Source organism: Ostrinia nubilalis, chromosome 18 (genome assembly GCF_963855985.1).
Source record: "Ostrinia nubilalis chromosome 18, ilOstNubi1.1, whole genome shotgun sequence".
Classification (NCBI taxonomy): domain Eukaryota; kingdom Metazoa; phylum Arthropoda; class Insecta; order Lepidoptera; family Crambidae; genus Ostrinia; species Ostrinia nubilalis.
Window position 1 is genome coordinate 7,685,439 of NC_087105.1, and position 16,371 is coordinate 7,701,809.

The 16,371-nt window shown below is 35.2% G+C and overlaps 2 protein-coding genes across 2 annotated transcripts; one reads left to right on the forward strand and one right to left on the reverse strand.

Annotated features, from left to right (window-relative positions):
* Window positions 1-62: 62 nt before the first annotated feature.
* On the reverse strand, window positions 63-11,788 carry LOC135080679 (complex I intermediate-associated protein 30, mitochondrial). The gene is made up of 5 exons (XM_063975377.1): window positions 11,361-11,788; window positions 5,047-5,264; window positions 4,359-4,544; window positions 627-771; window positions 63-208 (listed from the first exon to the last, which is right to left on the reverse strand). The coding sequence occupies exons 1-5, from the start codon at window positions 11,653-11,655 to the stop codon at window positions 129-131; spliced, it is 924 nt and encodes a 307-aa protein (XP_063831447.1). The 5' UTR covers window positions 11,656-11,788; the 3' UTR covers window positions 63-128.
* A 214-nt stretch (window positions 11,789-12,002) lies between these two features.
* Window positions 12,003-15,680, forward strand: LOC135080681 (probable glucosamine 6-phosphate N-acetyltransferase). The gene is made up of 6 exons (XM_063975378.1): window positions 12,003-12,244; window positions 12,533-12,749; window positions 13,774-13,901; window positions 13,985-14,046; window positions 14,315-14,455; window positions 14,763-15,680. Exons 1-6 carry the CDS (start codon window positions 12,218-12,220, stop codon window positions 14,779-14,781), a joined length of 594 nt encoding a protein of 197 aa, XP_063831448.1. The 5' UTR covers window positions 12,003-12,217; the 3' UTR covers window positions 14,782-15,680.
* The last annotated feature ends 691 nt before the right edge of the window (window positions 15,681-16,371 follow it).

Below are 16,371 nucleotides of genomic sequence, written 5' to 3' on the forward strand. Positions count from 1 at the left end.
GTTAAGTTGATCATTGACAAATCTCAATCAATCACACGGCAATCATAAAACAAAACACATGCTTAATTATAAAATGTATTTTATTTTGTAATAAGCTATTTATATCAACTACATAAAACTATGCAAATCTAAACTCCAACAATGTATTTATCAGTTTTATACATTTCATAGGCGAAATCTTCGTCATGTGTAGGGTCAAATTCGAGTCCTGGAAAAAGAAAAAAAAAGTTATTAATAATTAGGTTTTGTGTGAAGTAACCACTCAAGAGGACCTAAAGCATTAGGTACAACTCGGTCGAGTTAACCGCACACCACGCTGGAATGCGACTCTCGCTCACAATCAACCGCACATCTCCCCGCGTTCGCCCCATGTTCGTACTAGAGCGTCGATGTGACGTCACGGCCGCCAGGTGCGCAGTTGACTCGACCGGGTCGTACCTAAGCTTTATCAGGCATAGACTAGGTTCTTTTGGTAGTGGTATGTGCGGGGGATATGTTTTTATTACGGCAAGCTTTAGCGACACTATACTACATTATAAACTTTAGACATACGTATACAAATGCCATCCCTTCCTCACTGCTCAATACCGACGTACGTAACCTACGTATTGTATGAAAATACATACCAACATATTCTATTTCCAAGTTGAATCTACCAGGTATTTTATCACCACACGCTATTCCAAAGTGCGTTACTCTATCAAGTCGCATTCTGTGTTGTTTGTCTTGTATTCGGCCTTTTGAAGCGAAGACGAATTTAGAAAATGGTATCTGGAATAAAATAAAACGCATTCATGTATTGATTATAAGAATAAAGTTTGAAACAACGAATATTTTCGAAGTACTACGATTACTTTTTTTTTGTTATCTTAGGATCATAGCTGGGCATTAACTCGTTAATCCGTTAATCGTTAATTAACGAAGTTAACATTTCTATTAACGGATTAACTTTTAAGTTAACTTTAAAAAATGTTAACGGACTCGTTAACTTCCGTTAAATAATCCTAAGTCCGTTAATCGTTAATCCAGTACCTACTATTTACCAAAAAGATAGGTACAGCAGGCACGCTGAAAAACACTAGAAAAACGCCTTCTGACAAGTACGTTCGGGCTTCCAGAACTTCCAGAACCCAAAACAACAGTTTTTGTAACCAGAACGAAACTATAAAAAATGCTATTTTTTAATTTATTTACAAGCTTTATATTGACTTCACTTGTTAGTAGGTATGTGTGGGACAAATCTTGCAACTGAATTTAAGACCAGTTCTCAACCGATTGAGCTGAAAGGACAATGGGCAAAATGGTACCCGGCTCCAATAGATATGTGTCTAGTATCGTTTGAAAGGTCTTACCAAGATGAACAACTTTTACTATGACCACCAGCCTCAGATCTGGTTGTGTACGAAGATATACATACTTTTTTGCAGAATGGTACCCGGCTCCAATAGTTATGTTTGTAGTGTCATTTGAAAGGTCTTACCAAGACGAACAACATTTACTATGGCCACTAGCCTCAGATCTGGTTGCGTTCGAAGATAAAGATACTTTTTGTGTAACCTAAGTATCATACAGTATGAAGGGGGACGCGCTCGGGGCAGGGCACCGACGAGATGGTCGGACGCGGTGAGGAAGACGGTGGGCGGGAGTTTGCATCGTGCGGTCCACACAGCTTATGACCGCAGTCTGTGGAGGAACACTATCTGTGGTCGCGATCCTCATCAGTGAGGGACCGAGGAAGAAGAAGAAGAAGTATCATACGTGTCCATCGTATGGTACTTAGGTTATGCGAGGCAGGAAGGGTTTACTGCTCCAGCATCCTTCCTTAACTCTATAATTATTGATGGGGATAATTGTGAAATAAATATTTTTATTTAAAGAAGTACTACCCCCTTATTAACAAAAAGTTACACCTAGGAAGAACCTTGGATTAAAATGACATTTCCATACCAAATGACAATTTAAGCCAGAGTTCAACTAGGGTGTAACTGTTATTAATAAAGGGGTTAAAGTTTTATTACTTCTTAAGGGTTTTACTATGGGTTGCTAAAGCGAATAAACCCACAAGACCCAATAAGTCCACCCACAAGATGGACCGACGACCTCATAATGGTAGCGGGAAGGCGCTGGATGCAGGCCGCCACCAACCGGCCATTGTGGAAATCATTGGGGGAGGCCTATGTTCAACTGGACGTCCTATGGCTAAAATGATCATGATGATGATGATGAAAGCGAATAAAGGGCTAATAGCTTGGGTAGTTCATCGTAGGTATAATCCTTTCCTTTTCAATGCTTCTTTTAGTTATATTAATAGAATGTAGTCATAATAATACATACTCGTATACATGGATGATTGTGTTATACTTTCATTATAATACTTAGTGGAATTACTGCTTTCAAAACGTGAATTAGAACTGGCCCCATAGCAGACATTTTCCTACATCTAAAGGCCTTTTAAAATATATATTGGTTATGGCTATTGGAGCGGGTACCACTTTCCATACGTTTGTGCCCATCATCCTTTGGTATACTTATGTAAGTACGATTTAAATGCAATGTTATGGAATAAGAATAAGAATAAGAATAAGAAATTTATTCATAATGTTCATTACATGTCAAATTTTCAATATATTTTCTTATTAATAATAAAGAATTGCAGTATGGTACCATTAAGCTGGTCTGATGATGGAGCCAGGAGGTGGCCATAGGAACTCCTAAATGAAACGGCGGCATCGCATCGAATTTGGGTTCGTTGAATTTGTCTCTTTGAGCACTTTGGTACTAGATGATGTCCAGGGTCCTGATGATGGAGTCAGGAGGTGGCCATTGGAATTCCTAAACGAAACGGTGGAAACTTATCGAGTTTGGGTTTGTTGGATTTATCTTTTCGAGCACTTTGGTGCTAAATTGTATTGTAATTGAACCAAGGCTCTGAGATTGAGATACTAGACTAAGAGCTGGTGAACGCGAGACCTACGTCATATAAGCTGAAAGTTTGTCAGCGTATGCTCCCAATATAGGTTAGAATGTTGGTGGATTATGAAGTTTGGGTCATCGTGGCTTTGGCAGTTATCCTAAAAAAACTGTCTGGCAAGGAGTTGGAAATGTCAAAACTGTGTGGCTGATGTCGAAACAACTTCTAATCATTGCCCAAATATTATACATAAAAATCAGATTTTATACCATAAAATCTAGACTAAGAGCTGGTGAACGCTTGACCTACGTCATTTTATAAAAGCTGAAAGTTTGTCAGCGTATGCTCCCAATATAGGATAGAATGTTGGTGGATCATGAAGTTTAGGTCATCGTGGCTTTGACAACTTCTAATCATTGTCCAAACATTATACATAAAAATCAGATTTTATGGTATAACGTAAGTAGAATTACAGTCTATTGAATATACAGAAAAGGCCACCGTAAAAGTTAGGCTTACGTTATACCATAAAAGCTGATTTTATTATAAAATATTAGGGCAATAAAATTAGAAGTAGTTTCCTCATCACCCAGACAATTTTGACAGTTCCAACTGCTTGCCAGACAGTTTTTTTAGGATAGCTGCTAAAGCCACGATGACCTAACTTCATGATTCACCAACATTCTATGATTCTATCCTATATTGGGAGCATATTACGCTAACAAAATTTCAGCTTTTATAAAATGACGTAGGTCTGGCGTTCATTAGCTCTTAGTCTACTACTAAAAAGTGTAAAATAAAATTATAATAATAAAATACTTTTTTAAAAACAGGGTCATATTCTGAAATGCAGTTGTTACTAAAACCACTAAAACGAAAAAAATAATTGTATGCAAGGTTCAAATAATTTCGAAAGCTTGTAGCGCAAACATAAAAGAGGAATAAATTCCGTGCGCGATACAAGCTTTCGAAATTATTTGAACCTTGCATACTCATTACTTTTTTCGTTTTATTATCATGTGTTAACGGATTAACGATTAACGTTAACTTGCGTTAAATCATGCTAAATGTAAAGTTTTAACGTTTAACGAAGTTAATTTTTTTATTAACGGTTTAACGATTAACGAAGTTAACTATTTGATTAACGGTGCCCAGCTATGCTTAGGATATACAAATACATTTAATAGATTTAAAAATTAACAGTGAGAATATTCTCGTGAATTATTGAAACAGCTTTAGACCACCCGCAGACTATAGACTTTTAGTCGGCTGATACTTGGGCCCGATTCTAATTTGTATGAAGAATCGGCCGATACCAAATCAGTTTAATGTGCGTACCATAGAGGAAAGTGTGCGCACTTTCATACATGTCCATACTGATTAACACCCCGATACAACTATCGGCAGACCAATAGTCTGTGTTCCGCGGCTAGGCTTATTTGTTTACCTTAGCAAGTTGCCAGTAAGGACCGCCTCTGGTGTAAAGCACGTAGTGGTAAATATCATTCCATGTTATGTCATAATACCCTTCACAGGCGATATTCAATAAGTAAGATCTGCCATCACCACGCACTTTCAGTACCAAGGTATTGTATAAATTCCAATTGAATGTTGACTCCCGTTTGAAGGATTTCTATAAAAAAAAAATAGAATATCCATTATCTCAAACCCATGTTCATGATTCAAGTCGGACCTCGGAGTTCCGAAACGAAAAATCAGTCCAAGACCCAGTTACATCACTCGCAACCAGAAGCGTCGTCGCTATTCGCTATCGCTGCTTTCTCGTGTAATCATCCTAATACGTGAAATCAACCACAGGCCCGTGCGTCCGCTTTATGACAATGACTGCAGTAGGCATTACTAGTTTTATCGCACAAACGCTGATATATCACGTATACTTACGACTCGATCGAACTAACTGCGTACCTCGCCGCGTTCGCCCCGTCCGTACCAGAGCATCGTTGTGACGTCACGACCGCCAGGTGCGCAGCTATCTCGACGGGGTTGTATGTTATAGCATAAATAGAGTTGCAGACGCTAGCGCGCGCCAGATACGCGTTCTATTTGACGAAGCTTTAAATTATACAGACAAAAAAATCAAACAGTGTTATCATAAAAGTGGAGTTTGTTCTCACCCTAATTCTTTGAGATCTCATAGCGCAATATCCCGCCTTCTTTATCCTTCCATCCTTAGGCACCCTGGTGTCTAGGATGCCGTGGAACTGCGCCCTGCCAGCCTCACTCAGCTCCAGTTTGCACGTGCTGTAGCCCTGGTTGTGGTCGCTATCGCTCGTAGTCACGAATTTATCCAATACTGACTGCTCATTGAAGCACCAGATTACATCAGTTTCACCTGTAAAATTATACAGGGTGACAGGTAAAGCGATACATTCCTTGAAAGGGGTTAAAGTAGAGCTTATTTGCAGTCATTTAAGTCATATGACACCATGTCCGAAACTTGTTCATTTCCAAGTTATTCAAGATTTAAGTATTTTTTTAAAAAATCTCCAGTTTTTATGTTAAAATGTACCCTTGTAATGAAGAATACGGAATAATGTTAACTTTTTTGTTGTATTCGTATAGCTAAATAATAAGACTGACATTTTAAATTAAAATTTGCAAGAAAGAATCGTCATTACTGAAGTAAAAGCTAAAAAACCATGTATTATTCTGCAAAAAAAAATATGTTTTAGGTAATTAAACGAAGAATTTCCTAGAAAAAATGTATGGAATGTTGTGTACAGATTACAGAATTTAGTTCCTTGATTCATTAGCTATTCAAAAAGGTACAGGTGTTTAACAAACACTACTTAATTATTTTTTTATTTGAATTTAAACGTCTAGTAAGATACTTTCATAAAAAAATAAATAAATAAAAAAGTCACACTAACAACTGTTCTTGGGTCTAAATAAATGAAAAACCTAGTATTTTAATAATAATTGTATCACCTAATTTTATCTAGGTACATTATTTTAAGTCCTGCTCAAACTGTGAGCCCCGTCTTCTAATACAAGCTCGTAGTCTGTTTCTCACTTTTGTTTTTGTGACTCTTGTTGTAAAACTGCTGAATATCTTGAGCTGCCCTCTGAATGCGCTCACGAAGCTCTTGCTTGTTGTTTACGGGGGTTACATACAAGAGATACTTCATGTGACCCCATAAATAAAAATCGCAAGGGGTCAGATCCGGACTTCTGGCTGGCCAAGGAATGGGTCCACCGCGCCCAATCCAACGAAGTGGATATTGTTGATCCATCCATTGGCGTACACTGAGCCAAAATTGTGCTGTGTCTGTGAAAGCTTCGTGAGCGCATTCAGAGGGCAGCTCAAGATATTCTGCAAAGTTTGACAACAAGAGTCACAAAAACAGAAGTGAGAAACAGACTACGAGCTTGTATTAGAAGACGGGGCTCACAGTTTGAGCAGGACTTAAGATAATGTACCTAGATAAAATTAGGTGATACAATTATTATTAAAATACAAAGTTTTTCATTTATTGAGACCCAAGAATAGTTGTTAGCGTGACTTTTTTTTTTTTTTTTTTTTAATGAAAGTATCTTACTAGACGTTTAACTTCAAATAAAAAAAAAATTAAGTAGTGTTTGTTAAACACCTGTACCTTTTTGAATAGCTAATGAATCAAGGAACTAAATTCTGTAATTTGTACACAACATTCCATACATTTTTTCTTGGAAATTCTTCGTTTAATTACCTAAAACATATTTTTTTTTGCAAAATAATACATGGTTTTTTAGCTTTTACTTGAGTAATGACGATTCTTTCTTGCAAATTTTAATTTAAAATGTCAATCTCATTATTTAGCTATACGAATACAACAAAAAAGTTAACATTATTCCGTATTCTTCATTACAAGGGTACATTTTAACATAAAAACTGGAGTTTTTTAAAAAAATACTTAAATCTTGAATAACTTGGAAATGAACAAGTTTCGGACATGGTGTCATAATATGACTTAAATGACTGCAAATAAGCTCTACTTTAACCCCTTTCAAGGAATGTATCGCTTTACCTGTCACCCTGTAGAATAACCCTTGTATAGTCAGTAGCATTAGAAAATTGAATTATTTTCATACAAAAATCTTCAAATCTGTCATAATTTGAGCATCCAAAATGATACTGATGAGTCCTAAAATATTTTTTGTGGATGAATTACACTGGTCAACAAAAAATCAAAATGAAAATGGTGCCGAGATTCTGTTGATAGTTTATTATTAGGTGTGTATTAGTAATAATAAAAATATTTTTCTTTTTTTTTCCTACGTGTAGTTTTGGATCTACCCTCAGTTTTAAAATTTAGCTTTAATCGGTACTTTGGTTGCACAGTTTGTAGTGTTCTCGGTACATTTTTATAAATGCATTTATTTTAATATCATGTCTACATTGCCAAGAAGTTGTCTCAATAATCAAAATGTATTTCTGTTACATTGGTGGTGTGTACACAGTTAAAAAGTTCAAAAATTCAGGCAAGATTTTATTAAAAGTGCTTATTTTTCTTACTTTAAGTCGGAAATTGTGATTGTATTCAAGCCGTGGATACCCAAAATTGTTTTTATAATCTTCTGTGAACACTTAAGGCCATGTTACAATGGTCAAAGAAGCCGTAACATGAAGTTTAGAGTGGAGAAAGTGAGGAAAGAACAAAAAAAAATCCTAGTTTGAGCATAATTTTTTTTTAAATTAATTTATTAAGTCATTTTTAATGGTCCATAAATAACAATATTAATAAAAGATACTGATTTCTTAAGTTCGATGGACTATTTGGAACGATTTGCATAGATTTTGTTAATTGAAATTACATTTTTTTTTTTCGGAAATCACTAGTCCAGTAACTACTCTGAAATTGTGAGACATGCCTTAAAAACTCAGGATGTCATAATTTTTATCAAAGAGCACTACCTCCACAGTCATCTTGACCAATTCCCAGAGAATCTTGGGTCACTATAGCATGCTATAGCTAAGAATAGGGAGAGCGATGCTATCAAGACCTAAAAACCAATGGAAGAGAGGTACCAAGGCAGATGGGATCGGTATATGATGGCTGATTACTGCTGGAGGATGTAACGTGATAGTTCCATTACACCTCATTCACAAACGTCGTGGAAAATAAAGTTTTAAGCATTTCAAATTATTATAAACGCTGATTTTGGTGAAATTATGTATTTTTCTATACACGTCAAAATCTAGAAAACCACACGTAGGAAATCAACAAATTTGCTACTAAAGCAACCAGCATAAGGTCCTCAATCAAAAAATATATACAGTTCCTTGGCACCAAAACCACTGTTGACCAGTGTTATTATTGATTGAATTGAACATAACATAGGCCTACTAAATAAAATTAAATGCTAGTTGTATGGCCAATTATTATGGGCAGTATGGGGTTTCGAAATTAACAACAAAAGCTATAAAAGTCTATAATAGCACTTTATTTTAAAACCCAGAAGTCTAAAGTACATCAAGTAAAACCATGAAGTTCAAACTACATGATAATAAGACATAATTCAAGTTTTTTGGTGGCTTGTACCATTACTTGAGGCACTACTGGCCATATTTAATTATGTTGAATAATTTTATTTCATCAACATGATCTCAGCTTTTGATCTGGCCTATATTTTGATAGTAAAGCCACCATCACAAAATCCAATCTTTATGACCACAAATTGGCGTCTTACTCAAAGTGATGTATAACTAAAATAATAAGCAAAATTGTCACAACTTATAAAATATATAAAATGTCACAATAATATCAGGCACTAATCAATAGGCTAGCCATAATCACAACTTGGCAACAAATTAATATATTCTTACAGTTAATATACTCAACAATTTGTTTCTATTAATATTACTAAAATTACAAGTCAAGAAGATTATTGTTAACCAGTTAAATAAATGTCATTCCTAAGGCAATATTTAGTTAGTTATAACAAGATTATTCAGAACATATAATAAAGATCACAGCAGAAATTTTTGAGACCATAATAATACAAATACTTCAAAGCTTTTAAGTACAGAAAGAGCACCAATACCAAACTTAGTATGAAAAATAAATAATGAGTAAACAATAATTAAGAAGATCCATCAACGGACTTCATTTATGAGCTGGTCACATATTCTTGTTAATTCTTCATTGTCTCTTGTCTTTTGAACTAGAGACTCTTGCAAGGAAGCAATAGTGATCTCATGTTTTTTTATTGTAGCATTCAACTTCGTTATTTCCACATTGTGATTCTTCTTGATGCTTTCCAAAGTCTCATTCGCTTTTGTTAAGTTATCAGATGTCACTTCTTTAAGGTTGTTATACAATACATCATATTTCTTCATGCCAACTTCATATTCGGAAATCTTTTGTTCAAATATTTTCTCTCTATCTTTAACTTCCATTATTACACTTTTACATTTTTCATATTTGGATAGCAAATCATTAAATGAACTTTCCATGCTGGCAAGGTGATTCAGGGCTTGGTCTCTCTCTAAAACCAATCTTTCCTGAGTTTCATGGAACTGAATTTTATCACGCTGTTGCTCACCAATCAAAGATGAAATAGTTTTTTCATATTCTTCCATAACAATACTCATTTGTTTGTTGCTTATATTCTTTTCATTGACCTGCTGAGTCAACTTATTTTCTCTGTCCTGTAAACTATCTTTCTCATCCATCAATTTCTTAATTTTAGACTCCAACTCTTCAATTGTTCGTGAATATCTATGTTCTTTATCCTGAAGTGCAGATCTTAGTTCTCTGTTTTCTTGTCTGAGAAGAAGGACTTCTTGATCTTGTTTTTGTAAAATAACACGAAGCGATTGAAGTCTGTCCACCTCTTGCGCACTGTAGTTGTGGTAACGGGGGCTCCGTGGAGCTGCAGTGGGTGGTGTGCTGCCTGCGATGCTTATCAATCTATCTGTGGCTACTTGTGTCGGAGTGAGTATGGCAGATACACTACGAATCAGACCTGGAGTAGGTCGAGTGTGTGAGGCACTTGATTTAGTAGGTTCACAATTCACTACAGGTGGCACAACTTGCATTGGCTTCTCTCTCACATTGGACACTTGAATAGACCCAACAGACATGGAATGTTTGGGTGATGCGACGTGACTATCCGTGAATCCAGAAGCCGCACTGCCAGTCTCGTAACCGATGTCACCCTCTGTAGAATCTGCTATAGATTCACTATGTTGTGATGATCCCAGAGATTTAGCAGCATAGAGTGGATCAAACTTAACAAATAAACTTTCCTTGCCTCGGTCTATAAGATTGTGATTGCGGTTGGATTCTGCACATTTCACCAAGTAATCTAAACTTGTAGCATCAATGAACATATCGTCGTAGGCTGGAACTTCTTGCATTGTAACGTCACATATACTATCAAACTCGGATCCGGTGAGGAGATCGTTTGTGACATCGGGCTGGTCCATTAGATCTGTAGATTTTTTTGGAGACAGTGCCATTAGATCACCCATGGAAGATACAGGAGTAATGAAACTATCATCTGACGTAGCTGCACTTCCTCGAGCCGACAACATCTCTTTTTTTATTTCACTGCTTCCACTTCCACGGCCCAAAATAAATTGAAATTTTTGATAAATATTCTTCAAACTACTGTTTTGGTTAGGAACTGGCGATGACGAAGAATCAACAGTCAAGATGTTTGAAAACATTCGTTTCTGGTTTAGTTTTAACAGTATAGTATGCAAAAGTATAATAAAACTATAAAAGTGATCGTCGGTGCTATTTTCGTCACGTAAAAGGCACAAATAGAAACAAAACAAAGTTTATTTTCAACGATTTCCTGGCAACGGATTTTTATTTTGAATCGTGTACAATGAATGAATGAACTAAAGGAAATGGCTGACGGACCATAGACTAAAGAGCAGGCCGAATGATACTATTAAAAGTAAAGCTTAAATATAAACATATGGAGTGTCTCAACTTATCAACAAACAAGTCTGATTAATGAAATCTGTGAATGAAACACTAGAAAAAAGCGGCTTTAAATGACCCACGCTGAACTGTCCCGCCAAACTCAATGACAGGGGGGCGCTACCATCGTTCAACTATATGGTTTCCAACATGGCAAAAATCTGAACCAGCGATCCGGTATTGACGGTGGCGCCCCACTGTCAATGTCATCGACAGGACAGTCCAGTATTTTGGAACTATATTACATTATAGGTACATGCTCGTTTGATTCGTATTGACGATTAGGTAGTTAGTGTTTCTTTTTAAGTTTAAATTCAGAAAGATTTTTTTGAATTTGCCGTTCTTTCTTCATAAGACACAGCTTTGTTTTGAGAAATTAACGTGGCGACACGACACTTCACATAGATCAATACAACACAAATTTAAGGAGCCAATGCATTTATACTCAATTTTCAATATGTTTATGTAAATGGGATAAGCTTTAATTAGTTCACAGAATTAGTATAACTTACCTGGACGAGCAACTAGAAGGGGGTCTGTTTCAACAAGATCCTTAACTTCTTGAGACAGCAAACGAAACTCATTCTTTATTTCTTTAAAGCCATTCTTCAGATGTTCCTTTAGGGAAACTTTAATCGCAGTATCATAGCCACCTTTTCTGTCTTTCTCCCAGAATAACCATCGTTTGGTAACATTTTGTGTTGCTGGAAAATGTAACTCGCCACACTTGTTTATGTGTTTACACAAAGTTGAAAAATTACGGTGTTTTATTGAGAATTTTACACCTATATTCACTAATGATGTCATTTGTAACACCTTTATGTAATCAGCATTGAGTGTGCTATTGATAATTTATATACAAAGTAACTTTCTTCAGATATTTTCTTCCCGACCCGACAGTCTAGAATCAGGCAATCAGCTGTTTTTGACAGTGACAGATGACAGATGATGAACGAATGGTAGTTTTTTTTTTAATTTCCATAAATATTTTTAGGGATGGTGCACATATGCAGTAGTTCTTCTCCAAAACGAAAAGCGAAACTTTTTGACAATGGCAACAATTATCGATCAAGTTGGCAAAAAAATCCGCGCGGGAGTGAACGACGAGACTTTTCTCTATGGACGAGATCCATATCTGTGGACGAGACCTTTCATTCATGTCCATGTCTTTCACTTTCGCTTTTCCATTTTTCTTTCGAGTTCTTGATCACAGATGTTCTTGATTGAATACCACGTAAGCGTAGTAGATTCTACGTGTTTTTGTTAATTTAGATAACTCGGATATTTCCAAAATACAAGTGTGTTAAAAGTTCCCATGATATAATGTAATTATTTAAAAGTTAAACCTAACAATAAATTAACTGAAAAAATGGGAATGGATAAACTAAGTTTTGGGGTACGTATTTATTTATTACAAAACTATAATAATATGTTGTTTTTGCTTACGTCAGGTATATTTGATCAAGATAAAAATATTTCCAATTAGGCTGTTACTTTTATGATTTAAAACTACCTGATGCAAAATAAAAAGTAAGAAATTTAAACAATTACCCTTTTATTTTGACTAGATTCACATTCTTGGCTGTAACTATTCAAGGTATCATTAAAATTGTATTGTCGATGATACTGAATAAACATTTTTTCTTTCTTTCTTTCTTTCAAAACTAATTTTCATATGTTTTAGGAGGGAAAATCAGAGTATCTCTATGCCCCTGAGATACTCAAAAGGCTGGACTTTAACAAAAGCCCAGCGATATTCAAACCGAAGATCAGTGCAGCACAGCCTGGTGAAGACTGGATGGTTGTGAGACCGCTGCAACGCGCAGATTATGATAAAGGCTTCCTGCAGCTGCTGGGACAGCTTACTAGCGTTGGAAATGTGTCAAGAAAACAGTTTGATGGTAAGAACTAATGGAAATTCAAATATCAGTGTAATTCACTTTCATGAAACGAATTAGATAATGTTAATTTACTTATTAACATTATCATATTAACTCAAACAATCATTTTACTAGCCCAATTATATTTATTTATTATAGTTTAGATCTGCCCCTTGTAATGTTTTCATAAGTTTTTTTTGTGATTGTATCCACTTACTGGTAATATTAGACCTTGATTGAACATTCAATTAACTAGCTAAAAAGTATGTTGCAGTTTTTAAATTAATAGGTAATTAAATTTTGTTGACCCTGTTCATCAAAGCCTACCTAAACAAAAGTAATTATAAATAATAACATCAAGTTGTAGGGTTAGGATTGTTTCAATTTAGTATTCCAATAGTTCTTATTTTTTTTAGGCTGTAATTAAGTAAAGATTTTATACATAATATGTATGACATTCTTTGAATGCACATTAGCAGTGAACAAAAAATTAATATTCATTGATAATAAAAATCCTATACTATTTTCTGGGAAACATTAAAAAATCGGAAAATTATCTACCAAATTTGACTCATAAAATCATGATTGAATCATTTGATTACTGGTAGATATCTTCATGTTCTTATAAATACGAATGAAGTGTTTTATCGTGAATAAATCTGATAACGATTTATTTATCACAAACAGATCAATTTGTAGCGCCCAAACTGGTTTTTAAATATGCGCGGAAGATAGAATGTGGAATTCTTATCGCCATTTAGCTGACGCGACCTTGGAATAACTCAGCCCCTCGCTAATAAGCTACTGACCTTTCAAAGGCCTTGTTTCTTCCTGCTTTTGACTTTGCAATATTATGATCTAGAACTCTGGGCACATGTTTACCAACTTAAACTTTTTCTTTCAATCTATGTTGCATGGCGCAGATGCGCAAAACCTTGGACCTTCAAGTATTTTATGGAATCGTTTTTTAACTCTTTTTGAATTTGGAGCCGCCTTTCTAAATAAGTTAATTTTAATTAATCAATTTCTTTTCTTATATTTTCAGACCGGTTCACTCAAATGAAAGTATCTGGAGGTTACTATGTAACCGTCATAGAAGATACCCGCATTTCCAAAATTATCGGCGCTGCTACGCTTACCATTGAGCAAAAGTTCATACACAACTGTTCTTATGTAAGTTTTATTCTTTGTTTTCCGTGATTTAATTTATATTACTTACCTATTTAAATAAATAAAACTTTTTTATTATTTTTTAGCGTGGGCGGCTGGAAGATGTGGTTGTTAACGATACGTATCGCGGGAAACAACTTGGAAAGCTGTAAGTAATAGTACTCAAAATCACAATATTAAAATAGCTACAACTATCATAATCATTTTCTCATATCATAGTCATAGGCACTTTCTAATTAGGCGTTTTGAAACGAACTTTAGTCGTCCGTTTGCAGTATCGCACTCGGAAAATTGTATGACAACTGCGTCGGTGCGGTCCTGTAAATGCATGACAAACGCCATCTCAAAACGCCTAATTTGAAAGCGCCTATAAACTTATGTCATTGTGGGTAAACAATCTACAATATCTTTTCCAGGATTGTGGTGACTGTATCCCTGCTGGCGCAGGAGCTTGGCTGCTACAAGATGTCTCTGGACTGCAAAGACAAGCTGATAAAGTTCTACGAGACCCTCGGCTACAAGATGGAGCCAGGCAACTCTAACGCCATGAATATGAGGTGGGTTTTTTACTCCATACTGTATCGCAGTCGGCTAGCAAACGGGTAGTCGTTTTCAAAAACCTTTTTAAAATGCGGCGGTTCAACGATTAGCCGGATTGAATGCGGCTGAGTGAAAATTCACACATACATAACATTTTACATCATACATTCTGCAGTCACTCATTATCACTTTTAATTATCCTTATATTATCGGCTAATGTGACTTTAGCACATTCAAAATAGGTTACTGCAATCATCGGAATCTTGGCCGAATACTTATTATATTTTGTACTTTTATTTGAACGACAAATTATTATCTTTTCAGATTCGATGATCCATCCTGACAATTAGCCGCTGGGACGTCCGACCTGCGCTCCAAACTGTAAGTACGATACAGCGGCCGAGCAGACTTCGCAGCATTCGCCACGCCACGCCTCATCTCCACCCCTCGCAGACGGTGCCAAGTGCGACTTTGAACCTTGTTACATTGAAAATAAGCGTTACTGTTTTTTTTAGGACCATTAGGTTTTGTAAAGCGGGAGCTATGCCTGATACTTAGCCGAGGTTTGGAGTCTCTTATGTTAAGAAGGCAGGAGTAGATTTACCAAACCGACCCGACCCGTCTAACTTAATTACCGACTCCCGGATGACTTAATTCTCGATTGCCCTTGAAGTATTTCTTTCTGTTTCTATGATAATGAAACCAAAGTAAATATGAACGAGGATTCCTGTCTACCTAGAGAGACAGACCGGTGTTTGATGGGTCGGGAAGGTAACATTATCTTTAGAAACGATACTCGGTTAAATATCAGGCTTAAAAGATACCGCGAGTACTCGTACTATACAGATTAATTAAAGTTGTAAAAATATTCAACATTTATAAAGTGTTATTTGATATTTGTTGCCTCATAATATATTTTATTTCTTCCTAGTTGTTGTGATTTCTGCTTGGTTGGTATGCTACAGTTGCAGGGTCAATTTGCCTATCCATCAAAAATGAGTGATCAACTTTATATTAATTTGACTGCCATATTTGATGGGGTTGTAAATTGATTATGGGTGTCCTAGCACATAATGTGTGTTGATTAGATGATAGTTTATTTTTGTATTGCTAATAACATCACTAGCGTTTTTTGTTGCTTGATTTGTTTATTTTGTATATGTGATTAATATGATTAATTTTGTCATTGAACTAACATATTTTTTTACATTTCATTTCCGCATTAAAACATGTATTTGCTTAGTTACCTGGTTTCATTTCAATAAAACTAAATAAGTATTTTTTAAACTTTTATTTACAGAAGTGTAAATTTTTATAGCAGACAGAATAAGTAATTTTGTTACCCACTCATTTCCATTCAACAAGCCATGAACAGATAATTTAAATTAAAAAACTAATTTTAATAAATAAAATTACACAAAAACTTAATTTTACCATTTAAGTTTGATAACTTGTGTGATTGTTTTAACTTAAAAAATAAAACGAACGGAACTTACAATAATATAATACATGCAGCGGAATTGAAGCTACTGTTTTAATACACAGTAAACTAATAACGTAATAATAGAACTTGCTTGTAGGTATAATAAACCAACGCTTCGCTAATCATAATGAATTTAAAAAATATAGGTATGTTAATTATCATAATTGGTTTTTAAAGCGTATCGAGTACAGTACGGTAAATAATTTTAATGAGCAACCGTTTCTTTGCTTTGGGCACATTGATGTTAGAAGTTAAATATGGCGATTAAGAACACGATTGATTTCAAGAGATTTTTAATAAATAATAAATAATTAAATTCAACTAGCCAATATAACATTATAGGGTAAAAAATCATAGACCGTTTCAGTCTAGCGGTTAGACAATAAATTACATATAAAATTGATACGCAATAATACATATAAGATACACGACCTATTCATACTAACAGCT

What these genes read in the sequence shown, in the direction of transcription:
- LOC135080681 (XM_063975378.1), top strand. Translation starts at nt 12,218, where the DNA reads ATGGGAATGGATAAACTAAGTTTTGGG. An exon ending in GTCAAGAAAACAGTTTGATG is followed by an intron (nt 12,750 to 13,773) that starts GTAAGAACTAAT and finishes TTATATTTTCAG; the next exon opens with ACCGGTTCACTCAAATGAAA. An exon ending in GGGAAACAACTTGGAAAGCT is followed by an intron (nt 14,047 to 14,314) that starts GTAAGTAATAGT and finishes TATCTTTTCCAG; the next exon opens with GATTGTGGTGACTGTATCCC.
- LOC135080679 (XM_063975377.1), bottom strand. Translation starts at nt 11,655, where the DNA reads ATGACATCATTAGTGAATATAGGTGTAAAATTCTCAATAAAACACCGT. An exon ending in CTTACTGGCAACTTGCTAAG is followed by an intron (nt 772 to 4,358) that starts GTAAACAAATAA and finishes ATTTTATTCCAG; the next exon opens with ATACCATTTTCTAAATTCGT. An exon ending in CTTGGAAATAGAATATGTTG is followed by an intron (nt 209 to 626) that starts GTATGTATTTTC and finishes TTCTTTTTCCAG; the next exon opens with GACTCGAATTTGACCCTACA.